This window comes from Panthera onca, chromosome D4 (genome assembly GCF_046562875.1).
Source record: "Panthera onca isolate mPanOnc1 chromosome D4, mPanOnc1 haplotype 2, whole genome shotgun sequence".
NCBI lineage: Eukaryota > Metazoa > Chordata > Mammalia > Carnivora > Felidae > Panthera > Panthera onca.
Window position 1 is genome coordinate 81,510,764 of NC_138351.1, and position 19,727 is coordinate 81,530,490.

Below are 19,727 nucleotides of genomic sequence, written 5' to 3' on the forward strand. Positions count from 1 at the left end.
GAGGGCAGGTCGGGCACCTCACCAAGGGCCAGGACAGGAAGCCTCTGCAAGGTAGTCTCTGAAGAGAGCAGCCCTGGGCACCAGGGCTCCCAGAGGCTCCTTGCGTTGGCACCGGTTCCTGGCACGCTTCGTCCCCCAGAGGAGCTCAGGCCTGGCCCAGCTTCCCAGGGCAGAGAAACACATGGTGAGAGAAGGAGAGAGACTCCAGCCTTGCTGTTTGCGTTGTTGTCACGTCTTCTCAATCAGCCTATTTCTGGGAGCAGTGACTTCATCTCCTGTGATTCTCGACACCATTGTCAGGCATCCATGGAAAGATTGGGCCTGCACTGCCCATACTCCCCTGATGAGCCAGGTTAGGAGAGCCAGCCAGTCGGCAGGCCCTAACCCGATCTGGGTCGGTGGCTTATGGTCAGGTCAGCCTCCAAGAGACCCTCCTTCCACTGGTCACCCTCCGATCCGGCCTCATTGACCCTGGGGAGCCCAGTGCAGTAAATTCCAGCTGGCCAGGCCAGCACACTCACTGTGTTGTGCACAGTCACACCCAGGCTCTGCCCTCCAGGGTTCCTACTGGTTGGAGGAGGCAGACCCTGCATTAGAGGGGCTGCGTGGGACAGAGAAGGGACTGGGGACCCCACTGGGGCTCACAGAAGGCTCCACAGAGTTGTTTGCACCACGGGGGGAAGGTAAAGGCTGGTGGAAGATCTCCCTGCAGAGGGTAAGGGAAGGGCTTGCTGGGGGGCCTGGCGTCTGGGTGTCGCGGGCCGCCGTGTATTGGGCTGGGCAGTAGCAGGAGTTTGAGTGGAAGATGGTGGGAAGGCAGGCAGGGTTTGGACTTGATCCTGTAGCTGGAAGGATTTTCGGAGGGGCTGGGGCCTGGTCAGATTCACAGCTCCCTGGCTGTGCGGGAGGAGGAGGAGGAAGAGGGGGAGGAGCTCGCACTTGTTTCCCCTGTATCCTCCCCTCCCCCACACCGCCTGGAACTCCAGTCCCCACCCCTGGAATACTGGTGGACTGGGAACTGGAAATGGCGGGAAGTCAGGATTTAGGGTGATCCCCGGAAAATCTTTTGGCCGGACCTGAGCAGCTCTGGAAGTCCCCAGGGCTTCAGTCCCAGAAAGCACATCCTTACCCTATGTTTATGCCTGGAGGTAAGGGAATGACCCCTACAGGCTGTGGTGCCAGAACACTCATGCCGCCCCACCAGCTCCCTATCTGGGGGTTCCCTGGGCCCCACCTCGGAGTGGAGCCATTAATCGCTCAGGCCTCTGCTGTAGGTCGGACTGCCTGGCATCGAGTCTCACTGCCCCACTTCACTGCCGTGCGGCCTCGAGCAGGTTGCCTGCCCTGTTTGAGCTATAGTGTTCCGTGTCTGTTAATGCGGACGATAATTGTACCTACTTCCAGGATATTTGTGAGGGTTATTTGTCTTTAAAGGGGGGAGGGGCCCGGCAGAGCATCCACACATAGGAGGGGCCCAGTCTAGTCTGCCTTAGCTGCTGGCAGAGGTGGCCATGGGGGTAGGGGCAAGGGTGAGGGTGATTATCTTCGCTATCCTTATCAAGGCCCCCTTAGGTTTCCTAGGGCCAGATGTGGCACGTGGGGAGGGGTGACAAGAGGGCCTGGTTGAAGGAGCAAAGAAGTCTGGGTCCCGGGCTCTACCACTGCCGGCCTCAGGCAAGTAGCTCCCTCTCTCCCAGACTCAATTTCTGGGGCCAAGGAGGGAGTGAGGAGAAGATTGATGGGGGTTGGAGCCAGCCGGGGCAGGGAGGGGCTGACATACCTGTTAGGACTTCTCTTCATTTCTCCAGGCAGCTCACCGCCTGCCCCTGGAGCAGGCTTCAGCGGACACAAGCTTTGAAGGGGGGCCTTTCCCAGGCTGAGGGTGGCCAAGTTGTCCGGCTTTCTGTGTAACTCTCCCAACAGAGGATGGATGCCGTAGCCCTTGTCCCTGAGCCACCGCTCATCTCCTTTGCTTGGCCTCACTGTTCCAGCTGTTAAGCATTGTCTCTTTTGGTAAGAAGACCGTTTAGCACACATTTCCTGAGCATCTTTGGTCTGCTTGGGTCTTGTTGGGCCCAGGGGATACAGGGATGGTTAAGACACTGACCCAGCTATTAATGGGGAGGAAGACTGTTGAATTGTCTTGTGTTTAAAGATCTGAACGCAAAAGCAGGAAGCCTAGGGCAAATGGCCCTGGGTCCCAGGTTCTGCTTTCTGCCAGTGGGACAGACGAGACCTCTCTGAGCCTCGGTATCTTCAGCTCAAAACTCAGGTCAGTCTCTGATGATCCCTCCCAGTTCAAAGGCTCTGGGATCAATTTCAGATTCTTAACTGACTCTGTCCTCTCCAGGTAGGGACCTGTGCTAAGTGCACTTTGAGCGCAAAGCCAGAAGAGCAGACTCCAGAGGTAGTAGGCCAAACCAAGTTGAGACTAGTTCTACAACTTACTATTTATGTGTCTTTGGACAACGTCCTTCCTCAAATTTCTTTGAGACTTGGCTTTTTTGGTTGTAAAGGGGTATTATGGTATGCCTGATACCACATGCCCAGGCTCCCAGGAACTCACCAGTCATATTAAAGCTGCTGAATACCTCTCCTCCAATGCGGCTCCTGCTCCGCACCAGGAACACCCCTCCAATACCCCCTCTCCTCTCCCAGCTCTGCATGCTCACTGGTGGAGCCCTCTGGCCTGACTTGCTGGGGTGGGGGTGGGGGGGCAGGGGAAGCAGGGAAGAGGCTGGGGAGGCAGTAACTGGCAGCCCCCCTGGCCTGCATCTGACTGAGGCGCTCCCCCACCCCCCACTGCAAACAATTCTCCCTCCGGGGAGAGCCCCCAGGTCAGATGGGCGGGGGTTCAAATGGTTTAAAACCTCCTCGATTTGAATATATATATACTGGTTTGGAAATCCGTCTTGCTTTATGAAGAAAATGTTTGCTAATGAAATTAATAGTGTAAACAAGATTTGGGGAGGGCAGGCAGCCAGAGGAGAGGGGTTATTTAAACACACTTCAAAGAACACCCTTTTCCAGCATCTAAGCTGCTCCATTTGCATACGTAATGATTGTGCTAATTATAGGTGGCCTCATCTGTTAACAACAAGTTTGCCTGGTTGTGCTACATTATTGTAATCACTCGGAATTCTCTGGCATGCTTTTCACCGAAGATAACAATAACAATAATAATAATGCCTATCATTTTTTGATCCCTTGCTGTGTGCCAGGCATCTTACCAGTGATTTGACAGTGATCATGTCCTCTCATCGTCACAACAGCCTTGTGTGCCAAAGCGTCTTACCTCCGGTGTACGGGGGAAGAGACCGAGGTACAGAGAGGTTAGGTAACTTCCCTAGGCCCACACAGCCAAGAGCTGGCAGTTGGCGAAATGACCCGAGGTCTTGCTGATTCACTCTTTCCACTCTGCGTGCGGCACTGCTTCTCTGCGGAGACTGGACACACATGCTCACTTTTTCTCTCGCAGCTTTCCCTTTCTTATTTGGTCCTCTCAGAAACTTTCTTTTGGGGCTCCCGGGTGGCTCCATCAGTGAAGCGTCTGACTTCAGCTCAGGTCATGATCTCGCAGTTTGTGGATTCGAGCCCCACATCGGGCTCTGTGCTGAGAGCTCAGAGCCTGGAGCCTGCTTCGGATTCTGTGTCTCCCTCTCTCTGCCCCTCCCCTGGTCTGTCTCTCTCTGTCTCTCTCTCTCTCTCTCAAAAATAAACATAAAAGAAAGAAACTCCCTTTTGGCTGAAGAGGAAGCTGAGACCCTAACGGGGAATCGAGGGCAGCAAAGGAGGTGAGACCAGGGCCCCTCATTTCTAGGATGAAACCAGTCCCAGCCCATCCACCTACCTTCCCATAGCAGAGGGGGGAGCAGCCCCTCCTCATCCTTCCCTGGGGTCTCAAGAGTCCCACCTTGAGGGGAGGGCGTGTCTTGCCTCTCCCACTGTAGCAGTGCTGGGCTTGGCCTCACAGCCAAAGAAAATTATAAGGCAACAAACAGGAGGGCACCAAGCACATCATAAATTGCTGTACGCTAGTTGTCATTAAATCGGAGGTGGCACACAGGTGGCCCGTGGCCACACATAGCCCACAGGCAGGTTTCACTGGGTCTGAGAGGGCGCAAAGGTGTTTTGGTGTCTTTTTTCTTTTTTTTTTTTTTTAATATTTATTTATTTTTGAGACAGAGAGAGAGCATGAACAGGGGAGGGTCAGAGAGAGAGGGAGACACAGAATCTGAAACAGGCTCCAGGTTCTGAGCTGTCAGCACAGAGCCCGACGCGGGGCTCGAACTCACGGACCGCGAGATCATGACCTGAGCCGAAGTCGGCCGCTTAACCGACTGAGCCACCCAGGCGCCCCAGTTTTGGTGTCTTTTTAAGAATGGGTTACCAATAAGTCATTCAACACCCATGAAACATTGTCCTGAGAAATCTGGATTTCTGGCTTTTCCCGAATGAACAGGTGTGGTGGCATTGGGCTTGTACTCCTGAAGGGCAGGGAACTGGCCACTGCAAATCACCCCAGACTCGTTTAGTCCCTGCGAGACCTTCAAGTTGGCTTAGCCTGCCTGAGCACTTCCCAGTGACCCTGGGAGGTATGTGTCCGGGGGCATGGGGGTATCGTTCCCTTTCTACAGACTGAGCCTGGGGCCCAAGGGGACCGCTGGGCCCCTCCACAAAGCTGGTGTTGGTAAGGCCAAGCCTTGCACTTTGTCCTCGCCGCCCACCTGGCATAGTTTTCACTCTGCCTCACTGCCCACCAGACATGTTTGAGCCCTGCTGGCCACCGTGGAAAGAAAGGAACCTTTCACGGGCCTAATGACTCAAAAATAACCAACAGTGAGCCTGGGGAACTGTTCCTGTCTCCCCTTCTCCCTTTCCACCCTTCCTGAGGCCGGAGGGGACACGGGAAACCTATTCATTTAAACTCAATTATTTTCTCGAAGACCGAACGGAACTGAATTGGGTCAACGGCTGTATTTGCTGTGCTCAGCTATTTCCCCCGCAGCGCCATCACCCGCCGGGTGTGTTGCTGGGCTTTGTGCCGCCAGGCTCACCAATTATAACTCCGTGTCGGTGGCCACCCCCCAGCACGCGTGGCTCGGGAAGAGGAACACCCCATTCACCCAACAGGCTGCCGGAGCAGGGGCTGGGGCGCGCGGGCACCACCTCCCGGGCCCAGGCCGCAGGCGCGGGGCGTGTAATGTCCAGCACCCAGCCGCAGTACAGGTGCTCCTGACAGCGGAGTGTCTACGGACAAGGAAACGAAGCCCCACAGAAATTAGCTGCTTGTGGGAGAGGAGGGCCTTGGAGTCGGGTCTGCCGGGACCTGACTACCGGCATGGTTTGGAGCGGAGAGCTCGACTGCTGTGCACATCCGTCCCCTCATCCCTAGGTCAGCGCGGGTACCCGACACGCCTCCTGGGGCCGGGCTGTCATACTGGGAACGCGACCTGGTACGTGGACAGTTAACCTGGCCACGCTTATTCCCTTGTGCCGTGTGCCGGGCACAGGGCTTGGTAGGAGACCCGAATCTCAGAAGGTGGATGGGCTGGGACACCCTCTCCGTGAAACCTTTCCTGATTCCCTGCGCCCAAACTGGAGGTGCTGTTCCCGCAGCCATTGTAGACAGGTCCCCTGTCGGGCCAGGCCCTGCATCCGATGCTCTCACAGCTGCCTCTGGGCCTGCAGGCTGAGTGTGCTTTCGTTTGGCGCTGGTGGCGCTGGTGTCTGTCTCTGTCCCTCCTGTGCTGGACTGCCAGCTTCCTGGGGGCAGAGATGGCATGTCTTGTTCACTTGCTCGTATACCGATGTCACACACGTTCTAGCTGTGTGATCTTGGACTGGCGGGCCTGTTTTCTCATCTGTAAAGTGGGACAGTGATGCCTCGCTTTGACACATGTCCTGGGAGAGAGGCTAGGAGCGTCAGACTCTGGCAGCTCTGTACAAAGATACGTGTAATAGACTCTTGGAAAACATTGGGTGGAAATCAAATCAGATGCTTCTGTGCACCCTCTCGGAGCCGGGAACATCTAAGACCGGCGCTCCGGGAACCCTGGCATGGGCTATGGGTGCCATCTTGTTGCAGAAGTGCTGTCTCCTTACGTGGAGAATTGTGGGCAGGGCGTAGTCGGTCTACAGGCCTCTCCTTGTGTCCATCTTCTCTGTGGCAGAGGGCTGGCTCTTTCCCAAGTTCAGCCTGCTCTGGCCTCACAGGGCAGTACCTCTAGTTGCCCAGTGGCCGGGCTGGGATGAATTAGTACCTAGCCAGCCACCGCTGCCCCCCAGGAAGACACCCAGGTCACAGTGCCTGGTGTTGGAAACTGGGGGTGTTGCTGGTCCCAGGGGTACACAGTAGGTAAGGGGACAGTTCAGGGAGGGTTGAATTCCTTGACCTTTTAGGGATTTGGTGAAACTGGAGGGCCGGTCTGTGAACGCGGGCATTGGGACTGGTGTAGACGTGATGGGGTGATGGCCACGAGGGCAGGGCCCTGCTGTCGTGGGGTGGGGACAGGACTTGGGGACTGGGCAGTGAGTGACCTAGTCAGAGATGCGGAAGCTAGGCCCTGGTTGATGGAGCACTGTGAATGGAACGTGGGCCTTTGGGGGCAGGGCTTAGGGATGAGGGGACCTGGCCACCGGTCGACCCCAGAGTACTGCATGATAGGGGTCTAGCAGCCAGTCTCATAAACTGTAGCCACCCCTCCCCCTTGCCCCTTGGTAGCATTCAGTCCCTGGAACCCCATGCTGAGTGTTGCCCAGCACTTGGCACTGTGACAACCAAGAAAGAAATGCTGACTGTGTCTTATTGCAAGTTTGAGTAAATTTACTTTCTGTTTTCCCAAGGGGGCTTCACATGGGTGGGAATTAACTCCCCCGCCCCAAATACTTTGATGGGAACATTGCATTTTTTGAGTGAACATGTGTCAACATCACTGGGGAGGAAAAGTTTCCAGGATTCTCTGCCAGCTGAAGTCATCACCACAAGGCACCGGTCGGGGACTTGGCAGATGGGAGTAATGGGGGAGGAGGTGGCGAAGGTGGGGAGCCCGGCTGGCCTAATGGGAGGTGTGTGAGCAGGTGGAGAGGAGGGAGGGAGTGGCTGTGGGCTGACACTATACATTAACCTCCCCTCCCCGCCCCCCCTCCCCATGCAAAACCAGGTGAGTAGGGAGCACAGAGAGAGGGACCGAGAACCAAGGCTCTGGAATGGTGAGCGCTGGCATCTTAGACCAGAAAGACAGGGGGTGGGGGACCAGATTATTGAGCGGCCTGGAATCCCAGCTCCCACTACTAACAAGCTGTGTAACCTTGGACAGCTCTTCCAACCTGTCTGTGTTTCGGCCTCATTTTCGTAAAATGTCGCTGTGGCTACCCACAGCTTATGGCTCTCTGGAGGATTAATCGAGATAATGTATGTAAAAAGCCTAGCACCGGGCCTGGCACATAGCAGGTGCCAGGACACATTTGTTTGTCGGTGATGGTAAAACCACATAAGCATAGATGTGCTCGCATAAATTAACAGCTGGTGTGCATTGCAGCTGCTATCCAGAGGCGGCCCTTAGTCTATTACCAAGTTTGTTTTTCACCTTCGGCAAAATAGGGCAGTTGTCTCTTCAGCAGCTCTTGACCATGAACAGCCAGTCCCTGGGGCCGACTCTCCTGCAGGGCATCTGTCTCCAGTCCCAGTGCCCACCTTTGTCCCACAGACTCATCCTCAGGCAGTGGGTGACATCAGCACCCTCCTCTAGCTGAGCCAGTTCTGGGCAGGTCAGAAAGGGCCTCCATCATCTGTATGGGCTCTGGAGAGAAGAGAGCAGTGGCCACAAGAAAGGTCCTCCCTCCTGGGTTGTGAACACGTCTCTCCCAAAGGGGATGTATAAGCATTGTGTGGAAGTGTTCCTTGACAATCTTGGGGCTGGCTCTTGCACACCAGGAAAGGGGAAGCTCCTTGAGGGAGGAGGGTTCCAGAGTTCTCCAGAGAGCCTAGCCCAGTTGGTGAGACATCTTTAGCTCTAAAAGGTGATGCCACATCTGGGCTCTGAGCTTTCGGGAGAAGACTGGCCTGCAGGGTGTACATGTTCATCACCCATTTATTTGAGTCCCAGGACTTGGAAAACCAGAGCTGAATGGACCCCAAGGAGGGGGCCTGCCAGGGCACACAGCAGGACCCAGTGGGGCACGGGCAGGAGACAGGTCAGGAATTCCGGAAGAGGGAGGGGGAGATTTTGTACTTCCTGTGCCTGGGGACCCTGGGAAAGGCTTTCCAGAGGTGGGGGCAATTAAGCTAGGTCTGGAAAGTTGAATGAGAATGGGAAGTAGGGGCTGGAGGGGAGGAGAGCCCCGGGAGCCAAGGTGGAGCTTGGAGGAAGGGCAGGGCATGCCTGGGGCCGAGCAGAAAAGGCCAGCCCGAGGCTGGCTGCTAGTATGAAGGGGAGGTGCAGTGCAATGGGTAGGTAGGACCTAATGATTAGGAAGGCCTGGCTCACTGGAGGTGCTAGAACCGGGAGGGTCTGGATCCAGGCAGCCTCTGAAATCCCCCAAGTCACTGTGTGCTCTGTGCTTTTACATATCATTCAAGTTGACTCTGAAAGGAGCTTCCAAGAGGTTATGCAGTCCTCTGAGCTGAGGCTAGAAGGGTATGGAGGAAGAAGCTTTTATCAAGCGGCTGGTGAGCGTGGGAGCCTGATGGGATTCTGACCGCAAATACAGGCTTGTTTCCTTTTTTTTTTTAATTGAAGTACAGTTGGCATATAATATATTGGTTTCAGGTGTACGACATTGTGATTTGACAATTATATATGTTATGAAAAGGCTATGTTTCTTTCTGGCTTTTGACCCCCTTCCGTGACGGCTGTTGTACTGAGAAGCCCCTGTCGTAGGGGCCTATTTTGTCATAACAAAATATTAGAAGTAGGTGGAGCATCCGGTAGGATGGCTTCCTGCCTGGGGGAAATCTGGGAAGGCTTCCGTGAGGAAGAGGTGTTGGAATTGGAGATGGAGTCAGAGGACAGGATGGGTAACAGGTTGTCTGGGGCGAGGCACATCTACTTTCAGATGAAGCTGGGTCAACTTGTGCAAGTGCCCGAGTTGCTCTGGACTTGACTGCTTCATCGGTAAAGTGGTCACATCATTGGCCTTGCCTGTTTGAGCCAGATTGAGTTCAAGCGGGAGGTCTGTTGAGGGCCTGCACCCTAGAGGAGATGCTTGGGAGATGTTCTCTGTCCCTCCTTCCCATAGCCTTGGCTGCTCTGGGAGCCAAAGGGGCTTCTTCTGCCCGAACATGGCCTCTCTTGTGACTACAGCCTCACCTCTCTCCTATTTTGAAATTTTCACGAAGACTTTGGGTAGACTCAGACGAAAGCTGTGAGCTTAAGGAAGGGCCCCTCGGCCTAGGAGCCCCCCGGGCTCTGTGGGTACCTGCAGGCCTCATTGGCTCACCTGTGGCCAGAATCACCTGCGGGAGCTGAGCCCAAGTGAGGACACAGCAGGGCACAGAGTGAGTTACAGACTTTCCAGTTTGGGGCTTCCCACTGCTGTGACACCACAGTCAGACCTCTTCAGCAGCCTTTGGTGCCCCAGTCCTGGCCCAAGTCCTGCCTGCGTGCACACAGGTGCTGGGCGGTCTGGCCCCTGATAGGAGTTCAGTTGTTTGCGGAGGAACTGGAGCAGGCCGAAACCACCGTGGACTCAACTGGGGCCGGTGGTGCCTCTGGATATAGAAGCTATGGAGTAGGCAGGACCCCAGGATGGGGCTTTCTTCCCCCACCAGCCTCTCTTTCCATATTTACATGGAGGGATTGGGTACCATTATCTCATTGTATCAGGAAGCCGGGCGGCAGCACCCCCTGCCCCGTGGAGGCTTCGGGGGGGGGGGGGGGGGGGCTGGAAGAGGAGGTGTTCCCTGTGTGTGGGAGAGGCTCAATATGTGGGCTTCTCAAGTGGAATGGAAAAGGGGGTGACTCCAGGCAAAAATGTTGGGTTGACTGGGGGTGCCCTTCCCAGGGGGATTTGTGTTTCAGTGAGGGCTATGTGAGGGTGGCTTGAGGATGAATCTCCAGGCCAGCGGGTGGGGTGGCACTTGGGTCCACGGTCTGACCGGGGCTGTCTGCCCCCACAGTCTTCCCAAACCTGGGCAACTGACCTTGCTCACGGAGTGTCTCCTCCCTCCAGGCAGTTAATCCTACACCTGCCCTGCTGGTCCCACTCAGGATATGGGTGCTTTCCTACAGGAGAGGAACCTGGGGGGAGAGGAACTTGAACCAAGGACGGAGTTCAAGCAAGGCCTGCTTCCTCTCGGCCCTTCTGGTGATTTGGGTAGGCAAATCCCTTGCCTTGCCGGCACCTCCGCCTTTGTTCACACTTTAAAAATGTTTCAATGGAAGTGCGTGGTGGGAGGGGGTGGGGGCCCCCCCCCCCCCCCCCCGGGCTGCCGCTCGGAGCCGAGGAACCTGGGTGTGGCCTCCGCGGGGGCGGGGGCGGCTGGAGCACAGCGGAAGGTGGCTGCAGCCTGGGGCAGCTGGCCGCTCGGACCGGCCCCTGACGCTGGGCCTGGGAGGGGCGGGGCCTGGGAGGGGCGGGGCGTGCGGCTCCCAGTGGGCGGGCTCCCGGGCCGGCCGCTTCCGGCCTGGGGAGTGGGGCGTGGCGCCGCCCGTTGGAATGCGCCGGGAGCCGCTGGTGGATGGGCGCTTGGCGCGCCCCCCAAGTTACCCCACAAGGCTTGCAAAGCTGTGGCTGGCCTGCTGCAGAAAGATGCTGAAAGATATTCTTTTAGCACACACTGATCCGAGGTGTTCCGGGCTTACCAGGGTGAACAGGTCCCTGTTCTCACAGACCTGACATTCTTAACGGTGGAAGAAAAGGGGGGCCAAACATGATGATTTCAGATCAGGAAAAACGAAGCTGGGTGGTAACTTGGGGGTGGAGGTGGAAGTTACTCCTTTAGCTGGAGGGGCCAGGGATGGCCTCTCCTAGGATACTTGATAGGAGACTTGATATGAGACCGGAATGAGGCGAAACCAGCCTTGCCCAGAGCCAGAGGTGCTCGGAGGGAATAGCAAGTGCAAAGGCCCAGAGGCGGGACTGGGGCAGGATAGTACGTTGGGCGGAGTCAGCACTTTATGGGAGGAGCCTGCAAGGGACCTCTCTGGCTGAGGCTCCTCCAGCTTCCTGGACCCAGAGCTTGATGCCAGGTCTGCACTGTGCCCAGGTGCTCCGGAAGACTTGCCTGTGGCTGGAAGCAACTGTTGGTTTTCTGGAGTCTTTCTAGATTTCTTGTACCTGGAGGTTGTGCCATGTGGTTACATGTATGGAAGACTGTAATTTTCCACTTGTTCCCTGGAGAACCCGGAAATCTCTAGATGTTGTCACCGTTGTTTTTTTTTTTTTTTTTAAGTAATTTTTGAAATTTCAACTTGGAAGACAGATTCAGCATGTGCTTTGCAGGAAGGGGAAGCACGCCTGAACACACCTCTTAGATGCTGGCCCAAGCTGAGAGGTCCCCTGATCCGGCTGGGAGAGGCACCCGGCTGCACACTGTTTTCGGGAATGGGCCTCTGTGGCCTCGGACTCCTTGGTGACAACCTTGGCAGGATTCTGGGCCGGGCCAGAGCACCTGCTCTGTGGAGACCCGGCCATCCTCGAAAACCAGATCTGGCTCCCAGGCCCCTAGTGTCCAGACCGGGGTCATTTGAGAGGCCTGCGCTTCCACTGCTAAGGTCTGTGGTGGGCTCAGTGGGAGGAAGGGGGCACAGGAAACTTCCTCCCTGGTGGGTGGGTGTGGATCTGGCTGGAGGGTGTGGGGCTGTTGCTCCAAAGAGGCCCAGCTCCGGGACCCCATCTGCCCTCAGGCCAGGCTCTCCTGGGTGCTCTGAGAAGGTCTACTGTAACAGCTAGCCCAGGCCCCTTCTCGTGCTGCTCCTTGGGGACTGAATGGGAGAACCCCTCGGGGCTTGGGAAGAGTGAAGGTGCCGCTGGGGTTGCTAGGCTGGCTGCTCTCTCCTGGGAATCAGGCCCTCTTCTGAGGGAACTTCAAGTCTTTGTGGCAGGGTAGAGAGAGGCCCAGGAACATAGGACCAAGGAGGCCAAAACAGTCTAGGCTGTGGGGTGCCTGGAAGGTGATCTGGGCCTAGGGACCTGGCAGGGTTGGTGAGGTGGGCTTTGACCCCAAGCTGCCCAGTGAGGAGCCAATGAGAACCCTCGGGCTTCTGTTCTCTTAGCCTGGGGCTCCTCGCACGGGTGAGGAAAAGGGCAAAGCACTGCCTCTTAGAGACAGATTTAATAATCCTAGCCTGTCTCTCTGGCAGTTAGTATTGCAGGAGAGAAGCTTTACTCCTAAAACTTTTATTGATCCAGACACTAATAAAAAGTAAAGGGTTTTTTTTGGAGCAGGGTTTTTTTTCTTTTTTCCTACTAGCGCAAAGAACATCAGAGCCCTAAAACACAAATCTGTTTTCCTTCCTCTCTCTAGATTTGGAAGGGTGGGGGTTTGGCCTTGTTCAGATTTCCTCTTCAAGAAGCCTTCCCTGACTGCGCAGACCTGTAATCATCCCTCTGTTTTCCAGCAGTTAACCAAAGCTGCCATTTGTGCATGCTGTCTGTCCCCCAGAAGGGCTGGTGGGGGGGGGGGGCGGGGAAGGTGGGGGGAGTTGTAGAAGCCTGAGACCCCCTCGGGCAGTGAGAGTCATCTGCCCTAGGAGACAGTAAAGGCTTGACTTCTTGGTCTTTCTGGATTTGGTTCTTTTGCTGCCTTGTTCTTCATTTCACACATTTCTCCCTGAGCTCTCACACCAGGAGAGGGAGGGGCTCTCCAGAGTCTCCCTTAGGATGCAGAAATTCAAGACCCCGCCCTGGCCGTGCTGGAGAGACAGACGATCATAAATAAGTGGAGAAACAATGTAATTCCAGATTGGGTGAAGTTGCCCTACTGAAATGTAAGTCAGGGATTTTTGTCTGCTTTGTTCAGCACCTGGATTCCCAGTGCCTAAAATAGTGCCTGGCACATAGTTTGCGCTAAATAAATATTTGCTGGCTGAATGAGCAGAATGCTATGAAGGAAACAAGTGTTTCAGTGGGGAGTGATGGGGGTGGGGCAGGACCTGTGATAGACGGGCTCTTCGGGAATAACTGAGTTCCAGGAGCAGCCTTTCCCAGACAGGGGAGGAACAAGACCTCCCGCCAAGGGAGCAGCAAGTACAAAGTCCCCAAGGCGGGAAAGCAGAGGCTGAAAGGGAGGGGGCGGGGGTTGGGTTTGATGGATGAGGTCAGAGTAGGCACCTGCCTTCCTCCACCTGGGGAAGAGTGTGGATTTATTCCGAGTGCTGGAGGGAGGGCTGGAAGGGTTTCTAGCCCAGGCGTTAAATAATCCGATTTGTGATTTGCGTTTCTAAATCATCCGTCTGGCTCCCTGGTAGGGAGCAGGGGCCAGGGGGGGTGGGGGGTGGGGGGGCGGTGAGGCTCCTGGCTGGGGCAGGCAAGGGAGACTTTAGAGGTGGTAGCAATAGGATTTGCTGATGGATTGGATCCTGAAGGCCAGGGAAAGGGAGGGCTTCTGGCTTTTGAGGCTCCTGAGACTCCACTTGGGACATTTCAGGCTGGAGCTTCTATGAGGCGTCCAAGAGGAGATGTCAGCCCAGCGTGCAGATGTGTGAGTCTGGAGCTCAAAGGACGGGAGGGCTGGGGATAGGATCTTAGAGGGGCCTTTGAGCACACTAGAGTAGGTGAAAGCAAAGGAGCAGATGAAACCACCAAAGCAAAGTGTCCTGCTAAAGGAGAGTGCCCCCTTGGAGAGCCTGAGCAATTCCAACCCCTGGAGGAAAGGGCGTGAGGTGGCAGGGAAGGAGTTGGGAGAACCTCAGTGTGGCAGGGAGGCTCTGGTGACCTGGGTTTCAGGGAGGGTGTGGGCTGTCCTCTGTCAGCAAGGAGAGGATGGAAACCGTGCTTGGCCCCGGCCCCATGAAGGCCCTCGGGGACCATGGGGAGAACCACTGGGATAGGACAGGTGTGTTGGATAGAAGAGGAGGCTGGTGTTAGGGAAGGGCAGGAAGAACCGCCCAGTCCCTGGGAAGCAGGGGAGGATCAGGTGGTGGCTCAGACGTTCCTTCTTTGTTGGGTTTACCAGTGGCTGGTGCTCCCATCGAATCCTATAAGCAGAATCCTTGGAGGCTGATGCAGAGGGCTGGAGGGGCCCCCTGAAATGCTCTTTAGCGGTTCTCTGGGCTTTTCCTTCTCCCTCTCTCTGCAGGGCTCCCTAACTGCCCTGTAGTGGCTCATTTTTTCCTAGCCTGTGGGACCGCCTGTCCCTTTTCTTCCCCCTCTCCCTATTCGGTCTGTCTCTGGGTCCAAGGCCCCTAGAGAAGAACATTGTAGAGCTAGGTTTACTTAGAGGGTCTTTTCACTTTTCCCAGAGCACAGCTAGGGTTCATTTATACTGATAGCTTTGCTCTGGAAGGCTCCTTTGTGGTTTGGCTTCCAGAGAAGTTTGAGATCTTTTTCAGGGCATTTTGGTAGCCAAGACCTTGACCTCCCCCAAGGTTTGGCTGGCTGTGCAGGGAGTTTAGAAAGTGTTTGGCTTGGGGGAGGGACCCTAGGGTTGGGGACACCCTAAGTTCTAATGGTCCTCAGGTGGGTTCTCAGTATATGTTGAATGAATAAATGACACTCAGATATTTGTGTCCTTGGGCTGCTGGGTTGTTTTGTTAAATGCTTCCTCTGCATCTGGTTAATCAGTGTTACATCTGCTACCTGCAGGGGATAGAGTATTTCCTTGTTTTACACCCGGAGAAACTGAGGCCCAGAAAAGTGAAAAGTCTTGTCCAGAGGTTATAGTTGCTAAGTAACACCACCAGAATTGCATCCCAGGCCTGCAACATTCCGCCTCCCCCCCACCCTGACTCCCGGCAGTGAGACCATCCTTACTGACTAACCCTGTGGGTGAGGAGGTGATGGTGGGGTGTAGGGCACCGGGTCTCTCACTGCCCCTTACAAATAGTGGTCATATGCTCTGCCAAGGCTATAGGACATTCCTCCTGACCACCTGTTTCCTCTGGTACTCCATATCCTCCCATTTTTTAGCACAGGCAGGCCTTGAAACTGGTCAAGCCTTGGGGGCTCTTGGAGCCAAGGGAGCCCCCAGCTTCTGGGAGGCTGTTTGTGTAGCAGGTGTGGGGTGGCTTGTGTGGCTGTTGCCGAACTCCCCACAGGAAAGCAAGCTTGGCTGCCTAACATCCCATGGGAGACACCTGAGATGGAGCCTACCCCCTCAGTGGGGAGTGTGGGGAGACCGAGACCTAGAGAAGGCAGGGGTGGGCCTGGGTTCTCCCTGGAAGGATGAGGAGGAGGCCTTATGCTCCCTCCCAACAGGCCAGGTGGCTTTTCTCTGTTGCTTCCCTCCTCCTAGCAGACCCCAGTTAGCCTGGGAGCAGTGCAGCACAGAGGCAGGCTATTTACAGGTTTCTAAGGATTTGGGCCACAGCCCACCCTTTCCCAGTCTCCATGGCTTTCTGGCCTGGATGCTTCTGGGGGAAGGCAGGCATCTGGGAAGTTCTACGGGGTGGGTGGTCTTGCATGGTAGTCCCTGAGGATTCCAGTTGGACCTCCACCCCACCTTTTTAACAGGAGGAAACTGAGGACTGGAAAAAGAAGTGACTTGCCCAGGGTCACTACCCGGGAAGCCTTTTCCCACTTTGTGCCTCCTAGCAGATCCTGGGGCAGCCTCCTTCTACCTAGCTAATCCGGCTGCTCTTTCTTAAGTGCTCACTTTGAGCCGGGCCTTGTTCTGTAATTCATCGATTTCTCATAGCAACCCTGTTGTGAGGTTAAGTGTCCATTTTACAGAGGGGGAAACAGGTGACTTGTCCACAGACACCCAGGTTGTAAGTGACACGGCCCAGATTTGAACTGTCTGGCTTCAGAGCCCGTGTCCTTAAACCAGCAGCCTACCCAGCTTCAAACTTGATTGATTACCAGACTTCCCAGAAACAGAAACAAGAAAGGTAATCTTTGAAGGAGCTGGCCCTTTCAGAGTTAGGCCTGAGGACGCTGCCTGGCCTTGGCCTTTCTGATTGATAGAGGATGGCTGAACAGCACCTACAGTGTGCCCAGCCACTCCAGGTGCCAGGAAATGGCCCACCTTTCTTAGAGGGCTGGTTAGGCCAGGTACCAAGGCCCAGGCAGTGAGGTCTCTCCTTTCTTCCCCCCTGCCCACTTCTGTTCTAGCAGCTGGGCAGGCCCTGCCCACCCTTGGATCCTAGGGGCCTTAAGAGAGCCCCAAGTCCTGCAGCCCTACCTCCATTCTCATGGACAGTGGAAGGGCCTTAGCCAGCTTGCCTGAGCCCTGTGCTCGGAAGGACGGCTCTCCTCACTTGTCCCCACCTCTGGCCTTACAGCCTTTCAGGAAAGGAATGAGGGCCTGAGTGTCAGGTGCCCGTTCCTGCAGGTCTGTGGACCTGCCTCTTTCCTCTCCTTGACCTCCTCCTCTCTCCTTTTTCTGTATTTCACCCTTACCCAGCGTTTGTCTATCTCCTGCCGTGTTGTGTCCAGGCATGATTTCCAGTCTTTTCATCTGTAAGAAGGGAAACAATACAACTGGCTTCACAGGGTTCTGAGGCCCAGACAGAAAGCCCAGTGGTTGGACACCTGCAACAAGTGAGTCCCCATGTAACCCCCGCGTTTTACCCACGAAGGAAAGATGCTAGTGGGTATGGAACAGGTGGGACCTAAGGGCCGGGGTGGGGAAAGCGGGCCTCCCTCCGGAGGGGCCAGGTGGGAGCAGGAAGCCTGGCTTTGCCTGGGCTCACCGGCTTTGCTGCAGCTTCCTCCATGGGGTCCAGGGAATGCTTGTCTGTGGAGTGGCTGTGTGGAATCCTGGGACAGTGCTGCGAGGCGTGAAGCGCTGTGTCTGGCACATAGTGAGCGCCTAAGAATTGTGGCTGCGGTGTCTGCTCTTAATTCTGCAGATGCAACCGCGTTTTGGGGTTTTGGGGGTTCTTCAGGTGAAATTTGGGTTTTTAGTATTGTGCATTTTGTCTAGATCTTCCTGAGAAGCCCAAGGCCTCCATTCTGGTCATGACTTCGGGGGAGTTTTTTTGGTTTTTGCGGTCTTGGTTTCCTGTACCGAAAAAGGGATCTGTGCCTTTAAGTCCCCGGCAGCCCCAAGTGGGACACTGGCCCTTTAAAAGCACATTACAGAGAGTTGGAACTTAGCCTTTGTTTAACTAGCAGTGATTAGTCCCAGCAGACAGAGCCGGAGTGGTATGTCTAGGACCAGAGCGCGGTTGGACTGGCTGGGCCCGGTGGGGGACGGCGGGCAGACCGGTGGCTGGCGTGGCCCTCGGTTTCCCCCGGCTTGGCGATCCTGGTGATCCTGGTGATCCTGGTGGCCGTGCTGAGGGATGGTGAGTGGCCTGATTGTCCTGACCGGCCTGAGTGGAGGTTGGAATGCGGGAAGCTGCCAGCCCCAGGGCCCCTGACCAGTGTCCCGGGCCCAGGGAGACCCACGTGAGATGGGTGGGAGCAGGCTGGGCAGAGAGGGGTTGTCACAGGTAGCGATCTTGGGGACTCTGTTGTTCTCCAGTGATGGTGTCTCTGTAGACATGTGCCGCCCGCCCAGAATGTGGAAAACAGATGAGCCCCGCCAAAAAGCGGAAAACTGAGAAGTGTTGCTGCCGGTTTTATTTTTTAAAGAGAGGAAATCCAGTGTCGGGTGCTTCTTCCCACAGTCAAATCTTGGGCCTAACCTCTTTGAGAACCGGGAAATGCTAGGAATGGCCGAAAAGTTTTCTGAGCGGAGGATCTTGGCCTTTGCTCTGAGTCGCCCCACCCTGGGCCAGGCTGGGTGGGGCCGGGCTGGGGTTGGGGGGCCATGTCATCTCCACCCCAGCCCCCCAACCCCGGAGCCGGGCTCCTCCGCCACCGCGCCCCCCCCCCCCCCCCCCACCCGCCGCCTGTGTCTGCTCCCTGATCCGTGGGCCTGCAGGCTGGGGGCGGTGGAAGACCTGGAAGGCTGTTCTGGGCCCGGGGTGTGTTCAGCTCCGGCTTCCATGTCTGAAACAGCAGTTGGGAGCCAGGGTACTGTGAGGTGGCAGTCTTTCCTGGGGAAGTACCTCTGTCTCCAGAAGAGGCAGGGATTCAGCTTGTTATGAACTGTCTGGTGGAGAGATTGCGAGGGTAAAGGAGCCAGTGCTGTGAAGTGCTAAGCACTGTCCCTGGCTTGTTACAAGTCTCCGCGTCCCTTGGTCCCAGCCACCTTTGCTGTCACGACCGGGAGGCCGGTGGTGGATGGGACTCCTTCCAGCAAGGTGTCCTTCTCACCATTTGCCAGATGGGGGAAACGATCTACCTAGGGTCGCACGGGAGGTGACAAAGGCAGGGCTCAGTGTATAGTTCTGGTGACCCAGGGTTTCTGTGAGTTCCTTGAAAGTTGCTGCATGTGCTCATATGATTTCTGTAGTTTTGGTGAAAGCCTGAGGCTTTGACAAGCAGTGACGATAGTTTGGAGCTAGAGCCCAAATTGCCAGGCCTCCAGCCCTGCCCTGGTGGCTGTGAACTGTGACCTGGGGCAAGCTGCTGGACCCCTCCGAGCCTCCACTTCCCAGTGTGTGAGGGGGTGGGTGGTGTGCATGAGGCAAACCCTGGAGGGAGTTGTCGGTTTTGCGGGGGCATGTGTCGTGGAGGTGGTGGTCTTTGAGCCAGGATTGATGGGTACAGAGAACTTGGCTGCTGGGAGCATTCCAAGCATCAGTGGACAGCCCAGTGCTGCTGGGTTGAGAGGTACCTGGGAAGCTGTATTTAAAAGCGTGCGACAGAGGTGCCTGGGTGGCTCCGTTGGTTAGGTGTCCGACTCTTGATCTCAGCTCAGGTCTTGACCTCAGGGCTGTGAATTCAAGCCGTGCGTTGGGCTCCACGTTGGGTGGAAGCCTACGTGAAAAAATAAAGTATATGGCGTTACTGGTTGGAATTCTGTGCGCCAAGTGGCAAGTGACATATTGGGCTAGTTTATCCTAGAGTCAGCCAGTGCGGGTGGGAAAAGATGGTGGGCTCTCAGCGTCTGGCATGTTGTCTGGCCTTGGAAGCCCTGCAAAGTCTTGAGGTGGCTGCGCTTGCGTGAGCATCAGAAGCCCACATTTAGGAGACCCTTTGGCTGCCTCCTGCCCTTCCCAGGTGTGGGGTGTCGCAGGTGAGGCAGGCATTGTAGCGCCACAGGTGGCTCTGATGCGTGGTCGCTAGGAGCAGGAGGAACTCAGCAGCTACACCCCAGTCTTTGACATCTTGAGTTCCTGCCTTTGTTGGTGGCCTGAGAGCCTGTGGCTGGCAGCCGCCCTCTCCTGCTGTGTTGCTGCTGTCGAATGATCCTGGCTGTTTCCTGCCAGTTACAGTCTGGGAAGCAGAGCTCTGGTGTCCCACCCGCTGGGACACCCAGATAGCGGGCTTTGGGAGGAAGAGGGAGCCGGCGTCCCAAGGTCCCCGGGCTCAGTGTTGGCATACTGGAGGCACTCAGTAGCTATATACTGGGGGGCTGGATTAACTCAAACCAGCAGTGGGGGCATAAGCAGGGGCAGGAAGGGGCAGAGTGCCCAGGGAAGGGTAGAACCAGGGCTGGTCATAGGGCTCACTGCATGTCAGAGGTGGTGTCATCCCCATTTTACAGATGAAAAAACGGAGACCTAAGTCACGGAGCTTTGTAAGGAAGGAGACCTCACTACATTAGACTGGTCATCAACCAGCATGGT

At 55.9% G+C, this 19,727-nt stretch overlaps 1 protein-coding gene across 11 annotated transcripts in view; it reads left to right on the plus strand.

Annotated features, from left to right (window-relative positions):
- Positions 1-19,727, plus strand: part of DAB2IP (DAB2 interacting protein) — a 188,371-nt gene that overhangs the window by 131,228 nt on the left and 37,416 nt on the right. The window contains exon 1 of one of the 11 annotated variants that reach the window (XM_078436533.2): positions 11,160-11,717. The exons of 9 other annotated variants lie outside the window; for them this stretch is intronic. In XM_078436533.2, the coding sequence (XP_078292659.1) occupies positions 11,548-11,717 (170 nt within the window). In that variant the 5' untranslated portion in view covers positions 11,160-11,547. Of the gene's footprint in view, positions 1-11,159; positions 11,718-17,213; positions 17,394-19,727 lie in introns of those variants that run through there. One more of the 11 variants, XM_078436535.2, reaches the window with a different exon arrangement.